The sequence below is a fragment of the Vespa mandarinia genome, chromosome 10, assembly GCF_050613455.1.
Source record: "Vespa mandarinia isolate Hongniang chromosome 10, ASM5061345v1, whole genome shotgun sequence".
NCBI lineage: Eukaryota > Metazoa > Arthropoda > Insecta > Hymenoptera > Vespidae > Vespa > Vespa mandarinia.
Window position 1 is genome coordinate 302,501 of NC_140819.1, and position 24,000 is coordinate 326,500.

Genomic DNA, 24,000 nt, shown 5'->3' on the forward strand with positions numbered 1-24,000 from the left:
GATCTTCGTCGTTGTTCCTCGTTCTGTTTCTTCCCGTTGTTCTTTTTCGATCACATATACCTCATTGACTTTCTCATTCGCACTCACATTCGTGCATATGCATTCGGTAACTTTTATTGCTCTCTTATCTTTTTCCTTTATTTCGTTGCCTACTTTACTCATGCTGCATTTCCATCTCACTCACTCTCTTAATATCTCAGCCCTTTTTTTGCTCTCATAAACAACGCAACTCACAAAAGAGAGACCACGCTCTGTTCGACTGTCGACCGATTTGTCTCATACACACTCGCACACAGATAACTAATGCTTAAATCTTCCATCCCTTGTCTAATTATCGGTAGATTTATCGCATACATACACACGCACACTACTAACTATATATATTATATATACATATACATACACGTATATTATATATATAGATATATAATATATATCTATTTATAATATATATTTCAATCTACTTACTGAATAAAACAATTATTGTTATGTGCCTTATATCATTATCAGAATTAACAATTCTTATTGTTTTACATACTTCCGCGTCGTCCATCTTAATACGTTACATTTACACGGTTTAACAATTCATAGATGATATAAAAATTTCCAGAAAAGAAAATGCCGTCCGAGCAAGGATTTCATTCGATATCCAAATGTTTCGGCAAGACTCGAGAGGATGAAAATGTTCTCCAGTTTTCCACGATAGTTTTTACTTTGACAAGAGCTTTCAAGGCTTAAGAAGAAAAAGAGAGAAAGAGAAAAAGAGAAAGAGAGAGATAGAGAAAAGAGTCGAAGTAGATATACATGAATATTGTTGACGCACATGTGCGTCTCTTAATTGTTTATGGTACTTTCTCTTAAGGGTCATATATCACCATTGGAAATATTTTCCCTTGGGAACCTATTAAATATTAGCTAACAAACCGCATAGATGAAAAACACATAACCATCTTTGTCTGGGCTTAGGCATTCTTAGTAAAGTATCTGGATTTTGATCAAGCCGGCCAATAAATAAATAGTAAAAGTAGACGACTAGGCGCGGTAAGCCAAGGGCTGTCTGACGCCTAACTTTGAAATATCCATTGACATCCTCTAATCTACACGATCACTAGAACAAAGGGGCACACATGGAATGTTTAAACATTCCAATGAACTATCCTCGATCAATGGGCATTTATTCTTTCCCTTTCTATCCAAAGATTATACTTCAACTCCGCCCTTTTTATTCTCTTTCCTAATCTTATTACAGTTTGCGTGGATAATTCTAAAAATGCCAAAAAGTCAGTCAAGTTACATCTTCAGATTCATAATATCTAAGCTTTCAAATCTTATTCAGAAACAGCCAGTACAATTAACTACACTATTAACTACAACTAACTTACACGAAACACTTATGTGTTTCGTTTATACGATTGTGACTTATTTCATCAAATATACGGTGATAATTTCAACGCGCTCAATATTTAATATCGCGCATCTACCTCGCGAATCTTACAGGATCCTTTAAAAGAACGCGTGTTCTCTCATTAATTTGCGGAAACGCGGCGAGCGATATTTTGCTGACGGCCTTCAACTGTATCCTAGCCTAGTGCCGCCGTCCTTATTCATCGCGATCAGTGAGTCTATAACTCGGACAACAAAGAAGAGACGGAGGATATTCTCCATATAAATCGACTATCATCTTTGGTCCGATGCGAGACGCGTATCTATAATCAGTTTCGTAGTTGCACCCTCACGATGCAATAAATATTATAAGATAAAAATGATTATTTCAAAATTGTTGATACGTGTCTTTAAGGACGTTATAAGTGTAATTTTTATAGATATATATGTTTCAGTCGGTGACATAGTTAACCCAAAAATTATTCGTTGTCAAAAGAATACAATCACCGAATCCTCAAATGGAAATCAATCTAAACGAGGTTTAATTTGTATATATTATGAAATGAGGTTGACTTAATGAATGGATAAAGTATGACGGTTATAACAATATATTAATTTGATTATTATAATATACTAGTAAGTCGCGCTATATGAGTTCCAAGAGAATTTTGCTTAGTGACTATCTGATAAGACGGTTAGAATAATTTGGAAAAAAAGAAAGGGAAAGTGTGATCTCGTACGAGAAGTTTTCTGGTATAAAGTACACAGACAAAAATGGATGATCTCCGATTGGTTGTAAGCCGGTTGTGTTTAAATAGTTCATTAAGAGCGTTTAAACAATCCCATTCGGTCTAAATTGACAGCATGGGTAAGTATATAACTAACTCTAAACAGCCACATGTCTTGTTGTACTTATTGTTATCTAACAGTTACTTGTTATTATTTGTGTGTATTGCTTAGTTTGTATCGTCTAGAGATCTAAGGTTATACCTAAAAATGTCTAAGACACGAACAATGACGAACAATGTGTTTTTTATTTTTAGCGAACATCTAACGAATTCTTATAGTCAAATAACCTGTATTGCAACATATGGTTCTTGAAATAAAGCATTAAGAAAACTAAAAATACGAGTGAAAGTAAATATAATTTTTACTTTCGAATAATCTTGTAAAATCATAGACTTAAATTGTCTTTTCGTTTCTTCTTCGTAAAAACAATTGTTTACGAAAACATATCGTTTTTTATCATAGATTGGATCAGAAAATTGACCGACAAATATCAAATTTTTGCGGTTTAAGCGGCTCGTCGTAGACAGGAAGTAATCTCTATGCAGTTCCAAAACGTATCGTAATCGTCATTTTCATCGTCGAAAAGCCACTAACTTGTTAGATATAGAATAGATATATATATTTGTAGGTATGTGGTCAATCGATTTCGATTCTTGTATCCAATTCGAATGAAAAGTCAGCCTATTATTTTCTACGTGTAGGTTTTAGTAACATCCGCAAATTATTTGGAATCGATGAAAGCGATCAATTAAGGATTGGATTGATTGCTATAAAGTAATTGCAGTCACGTTAACTTTCATTAATTTAAACAAACTCGTTATTCTTAAAAGTTGAAGCTAATTACAACGATTTTTATTATGAACGTTGAAACTAGTTACAATGAATTTTATTAAATTTATCATGCAAGAGTAAAAAAAAAGTAATAAAAATTCTACTCTTTGTTAAATATCAAAGTCATCCTAATTAATACAGGTACTAAACGTTTTTATAAATATTCGTAGTAAATTGAAGATCGTGACAAGACAACTTGCTTTAAAGTATGTGTTCTGTTTGTTCGAAAATATTTTGTACATTTAACTCGTTAAGCATCCAAGATTTTTTCTATATATATACACAATAAATATCAGCGGTTTTTATGCGTTTTTGCAATGATGCGGAAAATAATTTTCTATCAAAGTCAATCGTTACTTTTGCTACACTTTTATAGGACGATATCTGAGTTTGGCAGTGCATTGAATTATTTTAGTGTAGTAAAAAAAATCTCGTTTTTCTAGTTTATTGTAACTAATTTAAAACGAACCCAATAATACTTCTGACATTTTCATATATGCATAGAGAAGCGTGATAACCTTCCTTTCAAAGGGTTAAAATATTTTCTTTTCTTTCATTTTTTTTTAGTATAATTACGAAACGAAAAATCATGAAATCTTTTAAGAAAATGTTCTCATTAAAAAATTTTGAAAACCTTTAAGGATTCAATCATATAAATTGCTTCTTATGTCTCGTACATTACACTTGGAAAATTAATTAACGAGGAAACATGCTAAGGAAAATCGTGTGATCGTTGAAAAAACGCAGAAGGATCGATGAAGATTAAGAATGATCTATCTTATCTCTCAAGTTAGGGAAGGGAGGTCGCTTGATCGAATGCTATTCGACTTGTAATCAAATTAGTTGCACATCGTGCCACGAATTTCGAATGAATATCGACGCGTCGCGTGCCAATAATTAATTTCCTATGGGTATATAGAGACGTATGCTATTTATTCCCAAATTTGAATTGGCAATAAAGTTGGCTAGCGAATCGGTTTCTCAGAAATGAGAAAGCTTTTTGAATGAAAAAAGGCTTAATAAATTTGTAAAAAAATTTTGTTTACGAGCACTGTCAACGTATATATATATATACATAACTTATGTTAGATGTTGAATGAAAACGATACAAAATTTGATTATTTATAGAGGAAAGATTAGAGTGAGATAATCTCGTAACTAAAACGAGAGTTAACGGGGAGAATGCTTGACACTATTATTCACATATACATGTACTTACGTATGTATTCACATTTAGGGAAGGTTGGAAAGCTTAATCGGTATCTGCCGTGGCCGGTAACCGCAGCTAAATGTTAATTAATACCTGTCTGATATCTGCGCATGGCACTAATTTGAAGGGCAAACCGAAATACCCGATGGTGCATTGCATAGAGACAAGGATGCAATGCGAACATACATAATAATGCAGTCACTGTATTAACGCGAATGCACCTTCGCTCGAGGCATCCTATCGCTTTTGGGAATTGTTTGTTCGTCTTGTTCTGAATGCGAATATACCTAGACAAGATTAAAAACTTCCGAAAGAGTAAATTACAATTAATTTTGAGATCAAAAATATGGATTTATCTATTCGAATTTTAATCGCATATGTTCTTAATAAAAAAGATATGAAAGATTGTGTTATATATGTATATAGATTGAAAAGGTTTTTTGTTAAAACATTTTGCAAAAAATAACGAAAGTAATTTTACTTAGAGATATGTACATATATACGTATACGTATATATATATACGTAAGTAATGACTTTAAAAGCAGCAATCTTCCTTATCTAGCAAGCTGAGTAAGGCTGACCAATAGCGTGGAAGACTACTGATCCCGATATCCGGCCCATTTCCTGCTCCTTCGAGACCTTTTTATTATTCTACGCTGGTTTGTCGAATGAGTTTCCTCGATATCTTCCACTTTCAGCCTTCTTGAAATGGAGAAAAGAGAGGATGAGATGAGAGTTCGAGTAAGTGGGGGATAAATTCGACGTTCTGCGGAAGGAAAAGAAAAAAATAGATGGTGAAATGTCTGGCAGAAGGATGAGCGATTTTCGACTTCAATCATTCTCCGTTTCGATCTTTCTTTCTCTTTTTTCTTTTCTTTTTGTCTTTCTTTTATCATCCTTCGATGAAAAATAAAGAAAGAGGGGAAGAGAAAAAGCGAATTTGAAATTCATTTCTCTCTCTCTCTCTCATAAAATAGCAAATCATAAATTATTTTCTTAACCGCTATCTCTTTTCTTCGTTCCTTCGAAGAAAGAACTCGCTATTATATTATATAGAAAAAAGAGAGGGAGTTACTTTGCGCACTTGCTACGATATAATGAAGTATAAACGACGTTATTTACATTAGAATGATATTATTTATATGAATTGAAGAAGAAAGGTCCTATTTTAATATTTTTCTTTCCTCTCTCTCTCCCACATTTTCTTTCTCTCTCTCTTTCTCTCTCTCTCTCTCTCTCTTTCTCTCTCTCTTTCTCTTTCTCTCTCTCTGTTAAAGAGAAAGAAAGAAAGAAATTGAATGCATAAATAAAATACATGAACCAAAATACCTATTTCTTTTTTCTGAACTACTGTTTATTATTATTGGTATAATTATAAAAAATAAGTTAAGGTAATTACATAAGAAGTTTGGTCAATCGAATAGTAAACTTTCATTCGAGAAGTAAAGTTTTTCCAAAAAACGATCGATTTCTAAGCGGTCAATACATCAATTAACAACGTTCATACATTTCTAAGCTAGGAATTGATCGGATTTCTATTATTATTCTCAAGTTTTTATTTTCAAACGATCTTTCCATTAAAAGTCGTATTTACATCAAAAAAGAAAAAAGGAAAATGAAATAGAGAGTGAGAAGGAGAGAAAGAGAGAATGGGATCAAAGGATTTAATAAGCTAGATTACTTTTCTTAGCGAAAAGAAGCCGGGAAATTCGAAGTAAATTTCAGGTTTATATCCGCGAAAGTTCGCGAATTCGTACTTCTCCCTTCATTTTTCATTTCCCTCGAGGGAAGGAAGAACTTCTCTCTTCTACCCGTGATTCATATTTACACGTTTAAAATTATGTAGAATTCAAAATTGAATATACCTACAGTGAGTGTAAAAAATATTCGTACAGCAATCAATTTGAACAAAAACTTTGTAGAACTTTGCTTATTACAAAAAAATGTTAATAAAAATATATATATATATATTCTTAGAAATATCTAAAATGAATATTATTAAAAAATAATTATTTATTTATATTTTTTATGAAAATATTAACAAATTTTCAGAAATTATACATGTAATATGTACTCGTACAATCCTTGATTCGTGACATTATACATAGGATAAATACTAGATAATACATCTTATATCAATATATTTAGGATCAGTATATCTGGAGATATTGTCAAAACAGATAGTGTACTAAATTCATATATAATCAACAGTGATAATCGTAAAATAGGACAAAAAGGTAAAGAAACCACTGAAGAAGAAAGTAAAATTATTATTATAGATTTATATAATAAGTGCAAAATACTAAGTGAAATTTCTAAAATTATAAATAGATCACAGTCCACGATTCAAGGATTTCATTGACAGGAAATATAGCTGAAAAACTTTAAAAAAATAATCCATGAAACGAACATAAACGTAAAATAAATAAGTACACTGGCCGATGGATAATTTGAAAAATAAAATTTAAAGATAAATGCAGTAAACATCGCTGTTAAATTTAAAAATAATTTTAATATTAATATGTACAATAGTATAATGCATAATTTTTTACGAGCTCCAGGATACCATGGCAGAAAAGACCGTAGAAAATATTTCATAAATGAAGCTAATAGAAAGAAACGATCAGAATTTGCGAAAGAGTATATTGATGTTCCTATGGAGTACAGGAATCGTGTTATATTTATTAATGAAAGTAAATTTAACATATTTGAGTCGATGTACTGTATAAAGAAAAAAAATACCGTATATGAGAAAAACAATTTGTAGGCATCCGTAAAGCATGGAGAAGACTCGGTCACAGTTTGGGGTTGCATGAATGCAAACGGGGTCGAATCTCTCTATTTTATCGATGATATCATGAACCATAAATTGTATATTAATATTTTAAAACAACATCTTCAGGTTAGTGCAAATAAAATTCAATTATAGGACAATTATGTGTTTTTATAAGATAATGATCCAAAGCATAATGCTTACAATACGCGATTCTGTATAATGTATCAAATCAATTAAAAATTCTCCCGCAGTCTCCAGGCTTAAACATTATAGAACACTTACGGAGTTATCTCGAAGAAAAATTTCGTAACCATCACATTTCTTTAAAGAAAGATTTAAAAAATGCACTCTTAGAAAAGTGAAATAAAATTTCTAGTACTAAAACCAGAAATTTAGTAAATTCGATACCACAAAGGTTTAAAGTGATTTTGTCTTTACACCACCTACAAAAATCAGCACGAACTTTCCGGAGAAGAAAATTCCATTAGATACTAAAATTGCAAATAAATTGTTTTTTCATTACGTTTATATATTAAAATGTATAATTTTTGTTGTAAACGTAAAAATGAACGAATACATTTTCTGCTAATTTTTGAAAATTTCATATTTTCATAATAAATACAAATAAATAATTATTTTTTAATAATATTCGTTATTAAAAATAGAAATGTCTAAGAATATGTATATATATTTTTGTTAACATTTTTTTGTAATAAACAAAGTTCTATAAAATTTCTGTTCAAATTTATTGCTGTACGAATACTTTTTATACTCAATATATCTACATCTGAGATAACTGATGAAGGAAATAGGAGAAGTATAAAAAAGAGAATACGAAAGATATATTATCTAATCGCTAACATCGTGCCTTTGATGTATGTATTTATGTATATATGTATACATATATGTATATATGCCACTTTACGAGAGATATAAGAATCGTGATCGATTTTAAAAATCTCTCAGGAGTCCAGATCAAAAGGTGATAAAAGGAAAGCGATATAAGGGAGGCTACCTAGCTATATATATAGTGACAAGGGTGAGAGAAAGAAAGAGAAAGAGAGAGAGAGAGAGAGAGAGAGAGAAATAGTTCGAAAATATATACGAACTACGATCCAATTCAAAAGTTTTTGACATTAAATGTCAAAGGCTAATGCAAGATCGACAGAAGGGAAGCGATGGGAAATGATGAAGGTATTTCTCATAGAATGTTCTCGCGTTTTTCTCCGTTTCTAACTTAGAACTGTACCATATATGTACCTATGTATCTGTTCGTAGAAGTGCTTTGAGAAATTCGATATGACATTTCAAAGTTATTAGACTGGTCAGACGGATAAAATTCCGAAAAAGATGCGAAGAAATATAATAAGACGAACTAACGTCGAAAGAAAATCGAATTGTTAAGTAACGTTAAAGAATTAAAAAAAAAAAGAAGAAAAAGGAAAAAACGAGAACCATTGCGTTTTTTGCTTCGAAGTCTGATTAACGGTTTAGTAACGCTTTTTTTCATTCTATTGGCATTCACCTCTCGCGACCTGTTGCGATCCATTTACCGTGGCGAAAGAAAACGCGAGAAGTGCGAGAAGTGTGCCGAGCTAGGAGGCCGCACGTTTATTCGCAAATAAAAATGTTAAGTAGAAAGTGCTATCATTCGAATGCCAAAGACGAGTTTCGAGTTAGACTTTTAAAATGAGTTTAACGTTCGATGTTTTACTCAATATATCTTTACACAGTAACATTACACATTTTCAAAGAGAATTGTAGTTTTCTTTTTGATAATAATGTAATATCGTAAGACAGAGTCACTTAAGTTGTACCTCGTCAAACTTTTTCTTATTGTTGAATATAAATGGAATAATATTAAATATAGCAAATAAATAAAAAACGAGAAATGTAAAGGAAAAATAATATTATATTTATCCACGATAAATATAAAAAATTAAATCGATACTTCTTGTATCATCTAAATCGTATTATCGCAGTATTAGTAAATCTCTACTCTAATTATTGCTTAATTAATGAAACGTTCAACTTACGATGCACCATTCAGAAGTCGGTGGACAGTCCTTCAAACCCATTTGAGCAGTAAAATTAATGCAAGGCGTGATACTTCCAACTCCCTCGTTGTATTGCCCACATTTATAACATCTGATACCCTGTGCGACACCTGAAAGATAATAAAAGAGAAAAAAATTGTCAGAGTGTGCGTTTACGATCAAATCATGATTTTTTATTATATATATATATATATATAATAGTTAAAATTCTCGAAATTTAGACATTGAACTTCAGCATACGAAAACGTCCAGATTTAAAAGAAAACAAAAACAAAAACAAAAATCTCGTTCTAACTTATGGATCATAACTTTTTTATTAATATCAGTTCGAATCATCCCCAGCACTACTTTTCGATCATTGAGAAAGCATTCTGTGACCCATTAAACTTTCTTATTTTTTTTAATTCGAGAGAAAGAGACAAAGGGAAAGAATACATCGTTGAAAACATCAAGATCAAGTTCGATTAAATAGATAATAGATAAGGTTAAAATACGTTCTTTCCTTTTCGAATTGATTTCAAATTAACTTGAAAGTCGATTGCGATATCAAACGTTTCGTTATTCATTCAATCAACATCAACGAGAATATCGATGTTTAAGGCGTCCCTCAAGAGGAATTTCATTATCTCAAAGCGACGCTTTCGTTTAAAAGGACCAGTAAAAAAGATTCCACGAAAATCGAGTCGATTTTTATAAAAGTATATCGATTTTTACGCAATATATTCTTATAAACATTTCAGTCGATTCATTTTCTAATTGATGAAAGAATCCAATAGGAAAATCGACTTGTCATTCTGATTGAGAAAAAGATATATATATATATATATATATATATATATATATATATATATATCTATAGAGAGAGAGAGAGAGAGAGAGAGAGAGAAAGAGAAAAGTAACTCTTAATTATTCTCGTAAATTCGAACGAACGGACGAAACTTTGACGTTTAAGTTGGCAGTTTTCCTCTGGTTTGAGAAAACCTTTTCCAAACTCATTCCACGAGCTCATCCCGCGGCTCGTTTTGAACTCATTCTGAACTCGTTCCGAACTCGTTCTGCGCTCGCGTATACGCTCGTTCGAATGTTTCAACCACGATGGTATGCATGCACGCGGCTGCGCGCATTACCGAAAGCAGAGATAAGTAGTCAGCTTGATCTTCAAAAAGTTTTATAGTCGACTATCTCTCTCCGTTTCGTCGAATTAAATCCTTTAACAATTCGAAAAGAGAATTATTTTACTTGTCGAATTTTAATTGACACGAGAAAGTAGACTTAATTAATAATTCTTTTTCAACGAAAATCCGAAAATGATTTTTTGTATTTATTAATTTTCTTTTTCTTTTTTTATTATTTGTTTTTTTCTTAACGAAACGATTATCATCAAAAATTATTATGTATTTGTAATTTCATTCCTTTATTTTTCTCATGCTCTTCGATATAATAGCATATTAATCATGATATTTTATAAATCATCTATTTCATCAAACCTAACGAATTCCATCGATATTTTAATGCAATATTAGTTATTGAATAATCTATCCTATTAGCTAAACATATAAAATGATCTTTATAATTTAATATCAAACGTAAAAGCTATTCGTATTATGAACTATTGCATTAAATATAATAATATAGTTTCAACATATAGCTACGTTCGGTATTTGAAAAGCGATCATGGAAATATTTCGTTCTTTCGCAAGAAAGGATAAAAAGAATATCAAATAGAACGTCTCGACCGGTTTGTCCTCATGACAAAGAGCCTTGTGCCTTGGTAAAGAGGACATTTCGAAAACAATTTAAACTTCGATATCCCTCGAGAAGATGTGAATGGGTGTTGAAAGTAAAAAGACAAAGAGCGAGAACGAAAGCGACAAAGAGAGAGGGAGAGAAAGAGAGAGAGAGGGTTGGTGTCTTTCTCGAAACATAAAGCCACAAGCAAATTCTTCGTCGTTTTCAGCGGCCATGGTAGATCCCAACGGCTAAAAGTGAAAACTTTCCGATTAGCGACAACCTCGTCTCGTAACCAAATCAAACTATTACATGAGTTGAGAAACATTAAAACGAGAAGGAGGAGAAGAGAAAGAGAGAGAGAGAAAGAGAGAGGATTGTTGAAGGTTTGGACGAAGCTGCCTTCGAGCAAGAAATATCGGCTAATGTAAAAGGTTTGCATTTCTCGTTTCCTTGCCACCCTTAACCACCCATCCAAACTCCTGGAAAATTCGTAGTAGAGTAAAAGAGTCGTAACTCGTGAGCGAGGGTTGCCTCGATATCCCGAAGAAAAGTTATTATATCGTTGTAAAAACTTTGGAATTATATTTACGATGATGGTGGAAAAAGGGAAAGATAAAAATTAAAAAAATAAAGAAGAAAAAAAAGGAAAGGAAAACAAAAGAAAAAGAAAAAGAATTTATTTCTAAGGATATCTTCTTACGTTATTTTTCCTTTTCTACTATTTTCCCACAGGTTTCTATTCCTTACACTCAACTCTTCTTTTTTCCCTCTCGACGTCGACGAAGAATGCACCAAGTGGGAGTAAAAAAGCTCGAGTCTTCGCACAAGCTGGATTTATAAAGCTCGACGTTGGAGAAAAGCAAAAAGAAAGAGAAAGAGAAAGAAAGTAGATAGATAGATAGAGAAAGTAGATAGAAAGTAGATATAGAAGATGTAGATAGATAGATGGATAGATAGAGAAAGAGAGAGAGAAGGAGAGAGAGAGAAAGAGAGAAAAAGAGAGAGAAGAGAGAGAAAGAGATAGAAGCATGCCAGGACCGTTAGAGATGGCTAGGTTCGATCGATATAGAGGTTTGACGTTTCTGGTTTTATTCACGCCGCGCGCGCGTTTTAAATTCTTTAAAAGCAGCATTCTCGCGGTTTAAATGTAAAACTCGAATACGATGGTAACGAGCGAGCTGCGAATTCGATATAAGTCTCTGTGTATGCGTGTGTGTATGTGTCCATACGTATAGAGAAGTGCCTATTGATTTTTTGCACCTATGTATTTCTCTATATGTCGAATGTCGGACTCGGCGGTCGGCTGAAGCTGAAACTTTGCCCGTGTAATTAGATGTGGGAGCTTTTAAATACGCTGATACGGAAAAGTTCGATAGAGTTGAAATCTCGGGGACTACTCAAATTAAATCGAAAATGCGTGATTTTCACTTTGCCGTGCGACGGTGACAGAAAAGAAAAGAAATTTTTAGTGAATTCCGCAGTTCCAGAGGGGCTTCCGTATTTGGAATAAGAAATTAATTAATTATCTATGTTGAAAAGAATTTCGGGTAATTTTCATTAACCCATCACCGCGCTCGGTCTTTTTTGTCTGGCGTAGTTATTTCTTTTCTTCTTTTTCTTCTCTCTCTATCTTTCTCTCTCTCTCTCTCTCTATTTCTCTCTCTATTTCTCTCTCTATTTCTCTCTCTATTTCTCTCTTGTATCACCAATCGTTGTAGACGCTTTAGATATCCATCACACTTCAGAGACATATTCTATATATTTTTCCTTCCTTGTTTGATGAAGCGAGCAGAAAAATATCTCCAATGTTAACTGTAAGTCCCAAACGTGTACAAGTTATTACTGCGTCTTGTCGAGTTACACGAGTGATCTTTCTATAATAGAAAATACTTAGATATATAAACGGTACTTATTGTTTGTCAAAAGGTTTTCTCATTCGTTTCGCTACGACACGTTTAATTAAAATAATCCAATGTCATGTGCCATATACTTTTAGAGGTATTATTGAGGAAGATTTACTAAAGATGATAAAAGAAAAAAGAAGAAATAAATGCAAGGAAAAAATTGAAAACTATACTTTCCGCTGTTTTATTGACATTCTTAGCACAATTCTAGGTCTCTGATGTTTTTACCGTTTCGAGTTTTACTATTCCGTGGGACCATAAATGCGAAGGAGGAGACTGAAATTTATGTTCAAACAGGGAAAAGTATAGGGTAAGCATTGGAGGCTTGCTCGTAGCATGTTTTCTTATAGTTACGAAGATACGTTGAAAGAGTAGGAAAGAGAAAGAAATAGACAGAGGAGAGAGAGAGAGAGAAAGAGAGAAAGAGAAAAGTCGGAAAACGAAGTCTGGATATAGAAAACGAATGGAAAATGCATGACACGTGGATAGTAACTTCGAGGATAGTAAACAGACTGATGTGCATTGGAAAGTTAGAAAAAGAGAAGATTTCAATAAATGATATTTCTTTTTTGATATAATACAACAGGAAAAAATGTCCGTTTATGAGAGCTACTCCTCGAATAAAGTACATAGTACACAACGCCTGAAGGATCAAAAGCGAAAATTATTTCTTTTTCATCATCTTTTTTGACCTTTAATGACATAAAGAAATAAAATGTATCTTATAAGATCTCTTACAATAAATATAAAATAGAGGACTTTACGTTGAAAAAAAAATAAAATAAAATAAAAGTGCATACACCCTTGCAGATATGTCGTTCATAGGAAGTTAGACTTCGATAGATCGTGCATGTTTAAAAGATTAAATAAACTTACAATTAAAAAACTTCAAATAAAGATCAAAGCAAAGAATTCGGTCCAATGATTATAACTACCCTATGTAAAAGTTAAAAACAGCTGAGACATGTTTGTACGTTATTAATTAATGTCAATATAAATTCCGCAAAATATTAGGTAAAGACAATATTGTTTTACAAGTTATTAGTGAGCGTATAACTTGTCGTAGTTCGTGAACGTTTAGTTTGTCAAGTCTGTCAAAAACATAATGTTCAGTTCTAATGAACACAGTTCAGAGATGTCGCTTTGTTAAATGAACTCGACGCAATAGCGAAAAGCGAGGAACAGGGGTTATAACGACGACATTGATCGGTCAGGATCGTGTCCTCGAATTCTTGGATGGAAACTCCAAAGAATCTCGAAGCCCATGGATTCTATTCGGTGGAATCTAAGTAGCAACGACGCCACGGGAATTTCGTTAGCGAAGGTAGCAACGTTGTCAAGATGGAAAATCCCTACTGTATCGTAAAATCGTATGAGATAAAGAGAGATGGGAGAAAGGAGTAGAGAAAAGAGGAAAAGTGGTTCACCGTTAAATGTATTCCTGTTACGCTTCCACGGCATAGTATTTCCCTAGGTAAGAGATTGAAAGCATTTTCTAAGTAATTTCCACAAGATGTTACGGAAAATTCTATGATTTTACTCCTCGTATTTTATCCCTCGTATTTATTGATTTTTTTATTTCTCATTTTTCTATATTAATAAATAAATATATGTATATATTTATTTATACATATATATATATATATATATAAAGTAAAAAAAAATATATATATATAATAGGAAGAAATATATATATATATATATATATATATATATATATATAAAATAGAAAATATTTTCGATAACTTCTTTCTGGTATTTATAAAAAGACAAAAGACCGACGAGTCTAACGAGATCAATTTTTTGAGAATAAAAACATAAAAGACTTCGATTATCATATAATCGAACAAATGTAATATCATGAAAGTAATTTTTCGAATTGTTCTCATTTTTATAGAATATTCTTCTCTGATATTTTCGAATTTGAACAATTTCAATGCGACATTTTTATATATGAACATTCGTTTCGAATATCAATCGAAAAAATTATACGCCCTAATACTTCGATATCGAACAAATATTGGAACGCTATATTAGACGAACGATATCACGACAGAGTAAATTTGGTGCTTGCGAAGAAGGAACCAAATACACGGGAGAAACTTTTTTCTTCGACCTCGAACTAGTAAGATTCGTCGTTTAGATCGAGTTCTATAGTCTCTAGTCATTCTATAGTACAACTACCAATCTATCAATATCTTTCCATTCTCTTTGCTCGGAAAATCAAAAAACGGATGTGTCGAGTAAGATAGAGAAGTAGTTGAATGAAGTTCGGATGAAACCGAAGATATATTATAGTAATTCGTATAGAAGTAATTACATTGTTTTACAAGACGGTTTCATGAATAGTTTGACCTTATTGTTGAACAGATAAAAAACCTACCTAATATAAACCATAAAGTGGCTAGTTCTTACATAAATTTCTTCACGATAAATCTGTAATTGGCAAGCTTCCATAAAAACGTCAAATTATCGTCTCCGTTTTCGCAAAAAGATCCTCGAAGTTCTACGAGTAATAAAATAGGAGAGAAAGAGAGAGAAAAAGAAATAAAATAAAAATTTATCCTTTTTGTCTCTAAACATCTAATAATTATAAATATTTATACATATGTACGTATGAGATAAATATACCCGTTTCTTTCAATACTCTTGGATTAGACGAATGTTAAAATAATGAGGCCAATTTCCCGTTCTAAGATTGAATGTGGCTTTGCGGTAAGCGCTTAATAGTTAAGGCGGACACTTAACTGATGCTTAGCGTTGCAACATTGTTTCGCTTTTATTGCATCCTTCTAAAAGACTCTGGAAACTCAGCGTACTCGAGTTTACTAGAGAAAACGAAGATATCGACGTGCAGCAAACGAATTCGCGAAGCTGTGCGATGTGGAAGTTTCGAAAGAGAAAAACGAAGTTTCAACGTTAGTATCTGTGTGTGTGTGTGTGTCGGTTTTATCGATGACCTTGAAAGACTAAAAGAGAGATAAAGAAGTAGTTGAAAGAGTATTTGAATGATAATAATGACGATGATGATGATGATGATGATGATGATAATAATGTAAGAAAACTATATCAAATGAGAAATAGAAAAGAGATGGAAATATATTAATATAATATTTTTATATCATAAAGTTGGCGATATATTTTCTGCTATATTTCCTTTCCTTTTTTCTTTCTTTGTTCTTTTTTTTATTCCACTCGAAAAATATAACCGACAAAATTAGAATGCTTGAACGTTCGGTCTAGTTTTTAGCCTTTCTTCTTGTATAGTTTTCGATGTACCTTGATAAGATAGTAAGAGGACGAATAAAAGGGAAGAGAGAAGGCAAAGTAATAAGTCCAGATAGATAATTAGCTGGCTAAGCACTCGAGCAGACGCTCTAAAGAGCCCTCGAAGGAGAATACGCACATAGGTAGGTGGAGTGCCATGGTGGCTTGTATGGAGAGAATTTTTAAGGAATAAAGAGACAACGAGAGACTACGATAGGAAAATGGAGAAGGTGAATCAAGAAAAAAAAGAAAAAAGAAAAGAAGAAAAACGAAGATGAAAATGACGACAACGACGAAGATGAAGAAAAAGAAGAAAAAGACGAAGACGAAGAAGAAGGAGAAAAAGATGAAGACGAAGACGAAGAAGAAAAAATAAGAGACGAAGAAGACGAAGAAGAAAAAGAAAAAATAAGAGATAAAGAAGAAGAAAGAGCTGCCTTAAGGCCTACTTCGTGACTAATCTCGATCTCGACTTCTCCTTTTTTCTCGAGAGCAATGTGCATGTGTTTGCGCATGTGTACATGTGAATACTAGTTACCACTTCAATATCCCATGACATCATCTTCCTCAGATAGGGTCGACTGTCCTCTTCTCGCGTAAATACAAAGTGGGCTCGTTCGACATTCTATTCTTATCTCTCTCTCTTATCTCTCTCTGTCTCTCTCTCTCTCTATCTCTCTCTGTCTCTCTCTCTCTCTCTCTCTCTCTCTCTCTCTCTCTCTCTTCTTCACTCCAGCGGAATCATGTCTGAATAGTTCGTCGTTATTAATACATCCACTTGTAACTTTTGGTTTATCATCAAAGAATAACGAAATACAAACTGCATGACTTTTAAATTTAACTAAAACTTTTCTTTTTTTATAAGTTTTACAATACGACAATGTAATCACGATAAACCGTAATAAGTTGTAGACTCGATAAATAAAAATATGATATCTAATTTTCGTATATCTTCGTTTTATAAAATATCATAACACAATATTCTCTCTGTGTGTATGCATACGAATATGAGTATGGATTTACCGATTTATATAAAATTGGCTCACCAATCAATGTTTTGATAATAATACTCATAATAATGATAATAATAATTGTGGAACGAAATAAAATCATAATAAAATCGTAAGTGTCAATGATGGTGAATTATTGAAACGGCATACGCGCGTGCTTGCTGTCGTGATATATATATATATATATGTATACATATATTATCATGATATATATATATAATATATATATATATATATATATATCTAAGTATATATCGGAGTACATTGCGCAAGAACGCAAGTAAAATACGCAGCTGCTTCCTCGCATTGTGCGCGCACGTGAGCGCATCTTGGTCCTCGACATAGCGAGATAACATAGCGTCACTGCATAGCGGTCATTGTGGTTACATGGTGCTATGCGACTGGCTAGAATCGTCTCTGTACGCACGCGCACACATAGACGAAAATATATCTATATAGTACATGTATAGGTATATGTATACAAGCAATCAGATTCACGTGTATATGTGATTGACTTCAACAGCAGCATTAGCAAATAAACCATAGACTCGGCATCCATCTAAGCATGGAATTCGACGTTATCGGGCACCTCTGCTTCAGCTCTCAGAATCCATTGTTCGTGTCTGTAAGGACGATAAGAGTATTCCGAATATTTCGAAACTAAACGGATTTGAAGGATCTGAAGCTGCCGGTGATGATAATACAAACCGTAACAAGCTCGTTGAGGAAGAGCTTATTTCGTATCGCGATACAAGTTACTCTCTATCATCTCTATCCACTTGCATCGTTCTACTGATGAATTAATCAAGATCAAGGACGTTTGAGTACGATACAATTATCTAAGAGATAAGAATTATTTTTTCTTTTCTTCTTTAAATAGATCTTGACGACTATGGGAATTTAAAAAAAAAAGAAAAACAGAAGGAAAAAAATTTCTTTTAAAAAGTATTATTTCGGACTAACGAAAGAAAGATTTTTTGAAAGATTCAAATCATGGATTTATTTCATTCTTCGTCACTCCGGATGACCAAATTTAAAAACTTGGCAGACACAAGACGATCGAGCGAAAGTTTGCTTTGACGATGTTTTTTTAATAGCAAATAAAAAACATCGTTAAGATAACTAGCTATTGTCGTGTATTAAAAAGAAAGATATATATATATATATATATATATATATATATATATATAAAAGAGAATAAAGAGGGTCCAGTTTAAGGGGTTGAGAAGGGCTTGGCCGGATGAGTCGAAGAGGGTTGAGACCTCAGTTGGCTTGGGCAAACTGACCCAGATAAGTGAATAGTGAATGCACTCTGCGCTCACTATGGTCGGTTCTAGACTACGGCTTGAATTTGTCCGCACAAAACCTCACGTCCAGTCATCTCATTTGCTCTTCCACTGACGAACGACAATGTGCGGCTTTTGGGCTAGGGCTTTTCCCTGATAGCAAGCCTTCTAGTTCATACAGAAGAGAAAAAGAGGAAGAATTCACTAGATACATTTATTTTACCGTTAATTTCGGATATAACAGAGAACTAAAACTCTTACTGGTTAGATTTATAATTATAGTTTTACAAAGAAATGAACGAAAAGAATATTAAATGCGAAAAGAAAAAAAGAATTCTTTCAGAACATTAAATTTAAGATCGAAATATTTTTATTTCATTTAAAAATAAATTGTAATAATCGAATTCCATGGAATTAAGAAAGAAATATAATATAATAATTTTTCTCGATGGTAAAGTGACGTCAAGAAAGGGATTCGAAAGTCATCCATTCTATCGTTAATCTCGAATATAACGAAGAACTAAAACTTTTATTGGTTAGATTTATAATGATGATTTTACGAAAGAGGTAATAAAGAAAAAGATATATGAATTAAAAAAATATATAATAAAGAAAAAGATATATGAAAAAGTATAAAATACGAAAAGTAGAAAAAGGAAAGAATTCTATAAAAACTTTAAATCTAAGATGTAAACATTTTTGTTTCATTTGAAAATAAATGATAATAATCGAATTACCTGGGATTAACGAAGAAATTATAATAATTTTTCTCGATAATAAAGTGACTACAGTCAATAAAGGAATTCGGAGATCGTGCCGTTTCATGAATTTGCAAAGAAATCGTAAAAGGATTTGATCTGTGAGTATAATGGTCAAGAAATTCGCGGTTGAATTTATAACCGTCAAATTAATAATCGTTAACGTAGAAGTACTGCTTTTAGATTTGTATTGAAAAATCGGAGACTTCTTAATGATTTATTGCTAAATTACATTTCAAAAAGAAAGTCATAAAGACAATTTCGTTTGTGTAATTTCTTCTTATCATTTTTCGACTCGCTGACATTTATAGTAAAATTTATAATTTCACAGATCGTTTATAAGTCAGAGAAACGGTAACCTGTGGGTGAATTTTAATGATTTTTATATAACGACGAATGTAATTAAAGTTCTTCATAAATGTAAAGAAATCACATTGAGTACTTGTTTCTATGTATAAGTTTTTTCGCGGGTACAGGGAATGAATAAATCATTTCGGACGTGTCTAAGCAGCGTATAATATATCACGCGTAGTTTTTTATCTCTCTTTTTCTATTTCTCTTCTTCTGTCTCTCTTTCTTTTTCTCTCTCTCTCTATCTTTCTTTCTCTTTCTCTCTCTTTCTCTCTCTTTCTCTCTCTCTCTCTCTCGCTTTCTCTCTTTCTCTTTCTTTTTCAACTTACACTTAACCGACTCTGATATGTGTTTAAAAAGAAAATTGAATATTCGATAAGCAAATGAAATAAAGTGGGAAATTTGAAAAGCCGCATTTTTCATATAGTCATCTTCTCCTAATTCTTTTATCTTATTTCTATGCAGAGAAAAAGATCGTCCAACGATAAATTGATCATTACATTTTTCAGGTAATAATAAAACTTTATTTATGATCGTACTTTATTAATGTCGAAATTAATATATCTTTTTTGGTTTCAAGAAAACTAGAGATATATACTTTTCGAAAAATAAATTAAACCAGAGCATTAATAAAACTATTCTCGATCGTATTATATAATAAATTTTAATATTAATAAATATCTTTTCTGTTTCTATGAAGATTAAACATATTTACTTTTCGAAGATAAATTAAAAGTGTATTCGTAATATTTTTTTGTTGTCTTTTTTATGTAGATCGAGAGAATTTGAGAAATCTGTAGTCAGAAAGTCGTAATCGTAATCGTCTAGTCGAAAGATTAAATCATGAAAACGATTTGGATTACTTTATCCATAAGAAAATTTCTTTCGTTTATAAAAAAGTACGAACACGTGTTACGCATATGTATTTGAAAAATCTTTTCCCACGTTGTATATAAATATAAAGGTATGGTCGAAAGAATGAAAAAAGAAAAAAAGAGGAAACGGAAGAAAAGAAAAAGAAAAAGAGAAAAAGGAAAAATAGGAGAAACGTGAAAGAGAGTTAGATCGCTCAAAGTTGGAAGAGGATTCCACGATAGATGATACATAGCCAAGGCCGCTGGGAGAGATCCGTTTGATCTCCGATTTCAGGATGCACCGGAGACATTCACGAGCCAGTTGGAATCGAGAAGTCTGAAGAGAACGTGAATCGAAACTCGAAGGTTAGTACCTACAATCAAATCTTGTAGAACTGCCTTACATAGCCTTCTTTGCCAAAATAAATCCTTCGAAGTACTAGAACGTAACACGTAAGAGAACACGTTCATACTAGTCTGTATCTAACAAATTCAAATGTTATATGAGCAACGTCGAATCATTTTTTACGGATTTATATGGATTTATCCATAAATTCTACAATTTTTTTCCATATAAGTTCTTACTTCGTATACATCATGGAAATCAATCATTTGATTAATTATTTAATTATCGACTTTTTACTTATTCAAACATTAACGAAGTTAATTTGCGGCTCTCCAGAGTTCAGAACGTTCTCAATATGCAAAATCCAAAAGTCCGAAAGTACACAGAACTCTTTTTAATTAATTATTTTCTAAGCAATTTATTTGCAACTCGATCTGACAGGGCAAACCACTCGAATTGCTCGTGATTATCTCTATTACTTTTCCTTCCCTCGAAATCCTTAAAGTCGATACGATATTCAACCGTCTTTGTTTTTCCATGAATGAAACGTCGAGAAAAGTCTTATGAATTTAAAAAGGAAGTTGGCAAGATGAAAGATCGAGAAAGGAAGATAGAGTGCAGATTGAGAAAGTAAGAAAGCTCCGCAGTGCTGGAAAAAGATTAGTTCTCTTATAATATTTCATAATACTTTCAAAGCGTAGAGAGAGCATCGAGTTAAGTTATTTATCGTGAGAAAAGCTTCAACGAGAAATTCTCTGTCATAGCTTATTTATCCCATATTTTGCATACACGATTTTACTGTAAAACGACCGACAGTAAAAACGCGAACGAGGACGATTTTATGATTGTCATCAATGAAAAAAAAAGAAAAAAAGAATAAATAACGTTATGAAAAGCAAATAAAAAAAACGAGTAACTCATAACGAGTCGGTGATTTTTGTCATCTGATTTTTTATAAATCATCGTTTATATTTCTGTTATAAATTTTTTACGACACTGTCGAGAGATTTCTTTCTCTCGAATTCAGTTCGTATTTATGAACAATTCATCCTTAGATGTTTCCGATCTAACAAAAGAATTTATGATTAATTCGCAAGTTATTATTAACATATATTATAAATTTATTAAAAGTTATTATTGATATATATATTATAAAACGTTATTAATAATCTTATGAATTTTATATATAAACAAGTATTACCGCAACAACTCGAAAGAACAATAAGAAAAAATGTCTAAGTTTCTAACTTTCAAGATATGTACTTCCAACGATATCAAGTAGAAAAATCCCAAGTACGTATATACATACAGGTATATATACAGGTAGATATATATTTATATATGTATTTACGTATATGTAACACTCTCTGTGTACGTACGTACGATTCATATACATAGAGAAAGCAGCGAGTGTACCACCGACAGCATCGCCATTTCCATTTTCACTCTTGCCGGAAAAAGGGGTGGTTGGGTGGAGGTGAAAGCAAGCGGGTAAGAGAAAAAGAGAAAACGAGTTCGCTTTACGAGAGAGACAGAGACGGATGGATTAGCTCTTTACCATAGTACGATTTAATCTCTGCTCGCCGCAGGCCTCTCAAAACTACCCTTCGCCCCTCCAAAACTCTCGCTCATGCTCCATCCGCCTTCCTAGCCCTTCCCAAGTTTCTCTCTCTCTCTCTCTCTCTCTCGCTCTCTCTCTTTCTCTCTCTCTTCCTCTTTCTCTCTCTCTCTCTCGCTCTCTCTTTTTCTCTCTCTCTCTCTCTTTCTCTCTTTTACTCTTTCTCACGGCCCCACCCACTCCTCTCTTCTTCCACTATTTCAAGCTGCTACCTCTTCTCTCTTTCTTTCTCTCCTCCTATTTCTTTCTCTCGTTGTCTCTTTCTCTCTCTCTCTCTCTCTCTCTCTTTCTCTCTCTCTCTCTCTCTCTCTCTCTCTGTCTATTCGCTAACCCTTTTCCAGCTTTCCCCGATAACACGCAAAACTCTACTCGAAAGTTCGGCAACGTCCTTCAGCCACATCCAACTATTTCGAAGGATCGTCTACTCCGTTGTATATCGATCTCTTAGCCTCCTAGAAAGGACGTTGAGCCATGGTAAACGATCAGTGCAACGAATAGTGCTTTTACTTCGATACGAATGAACGAACGAGATTTGAATTTTCCCAGAGAAAATATATATCTTTCGAATCGAGTGTTATATCTACAAATGAAACAGATGTTATTTTTCTATCTTTTTTTTTTCATAGAAAATCCTCTTATTCTTCAAACGATTTCAGTAATTTCTCATTCGAATTGAGGAATTAGAAAGGGATGGCGTAGAAATGTTGCCCCATATGATCATTTTTCAAGTTAGCGATCGTTTCACGAATAATACCAATTACGTTGAAGATCGGAGAACGCTTTTCAAAACTCGAGTCACGTCTCTAGAAGAAGGAATACGCTGCCAGAAACCGCTGATAGATCGGCTTGGAAAATACGAGGAAGCCGCGTACTTTGTTACACCTCGATCATCCGAAATCTCTGTTACCAGGAACGTACTACTACAATTAGTCAACGATGGTCTAAACTCCATCAATCAAGGAGTGCCACGCATCGTAAAACGACTACCTTGTTTAACCTCTTTTATTGAACTAACCAAAATATTCTCGAATAGCTAGTAAACAATATATTAGACATCTAAAACTGTCAATATATTCATCGAAACGAAACTGCATTTTTTATGACTTTCTGTGAAACAAAACGAAAAGAAAATAATCAAAAACTTTTCTACATAATTCATTCGAAATTATTTGTTCAAATATCAAAATTGTATTCTCTTGTCGAATCATTTGGTTTTTTTAATCTTGACTATATGCATTTAAAAAAAAAAAATAAAATGATTTTCCGTCTAACACTTTTGGTTCACCGTTTTTAAAAATGGTAAATCTTTTGTTAGAAACGACAAATCGGTGATTCAAAGGTCGAATCACTACGTAGAAAAGGTGTGATCTTTGGAAAATCTACATTTCTAGCTCGAGGACTCGTTCTCCGAACCTGTGGACTTCAAAGCTCGAATAAATCTCGAACGTTTTACATGCAAAAAAGCTTTGTCGTATGTAACATTAACGAATGCGCGTTAGCATACGATCGAAACTATATGAAAACTATTTCTTTTATACATATTATGAATATGGATAGATATCCTCATAAACTAGAGAGAATGAATGTACAAAATGTAGGAAAGTTTAATACGAGATATGTAAATGAAAAGTCATTTTAAAGTTCGATAATAAATATAAATAAGATTATAGAATTTTTCGATATATATAATACAATACAATATAAAAAGAAAATATTACAAAATATAAGGTGGGCCAAAAGTTCTCAGATAATTTGAAAAATTAATTACTCTCTTTCAAAATTTTTTTACATTAATTCTCTTATTTTCAGATAAACTACAAGTTTGACA

The 24,000-nt window shown here is 32.5% G+C and overlaps 1 protein-coding gene across 3 annotated transcripts in view; it reads right to left on the bottom strand.

Annotated features, from left to right (window-relative positions):
- Positions 1 to 24,000, bottom strand: part of LOC118444753 (uncharacterized) — a 68,695-nt gene that overhangs the window by 23,232 nt on the left and 21,463 nt on the right. For all 3 annotated transcript variants that reach the window (XM_035873321.2, XM_035873322.2, XM_035873323.2), the window contains exon 3: positions 9,027 to 9,157. In XM_035873321.2, coding sequence (XP_035729214.2) covers positions 9,027 to 9,157 — 131 coding nt within the window. The remainder of the gene's footprint in view (positions 1 to 9,026; positions 9,158 to 24,000) is intronic.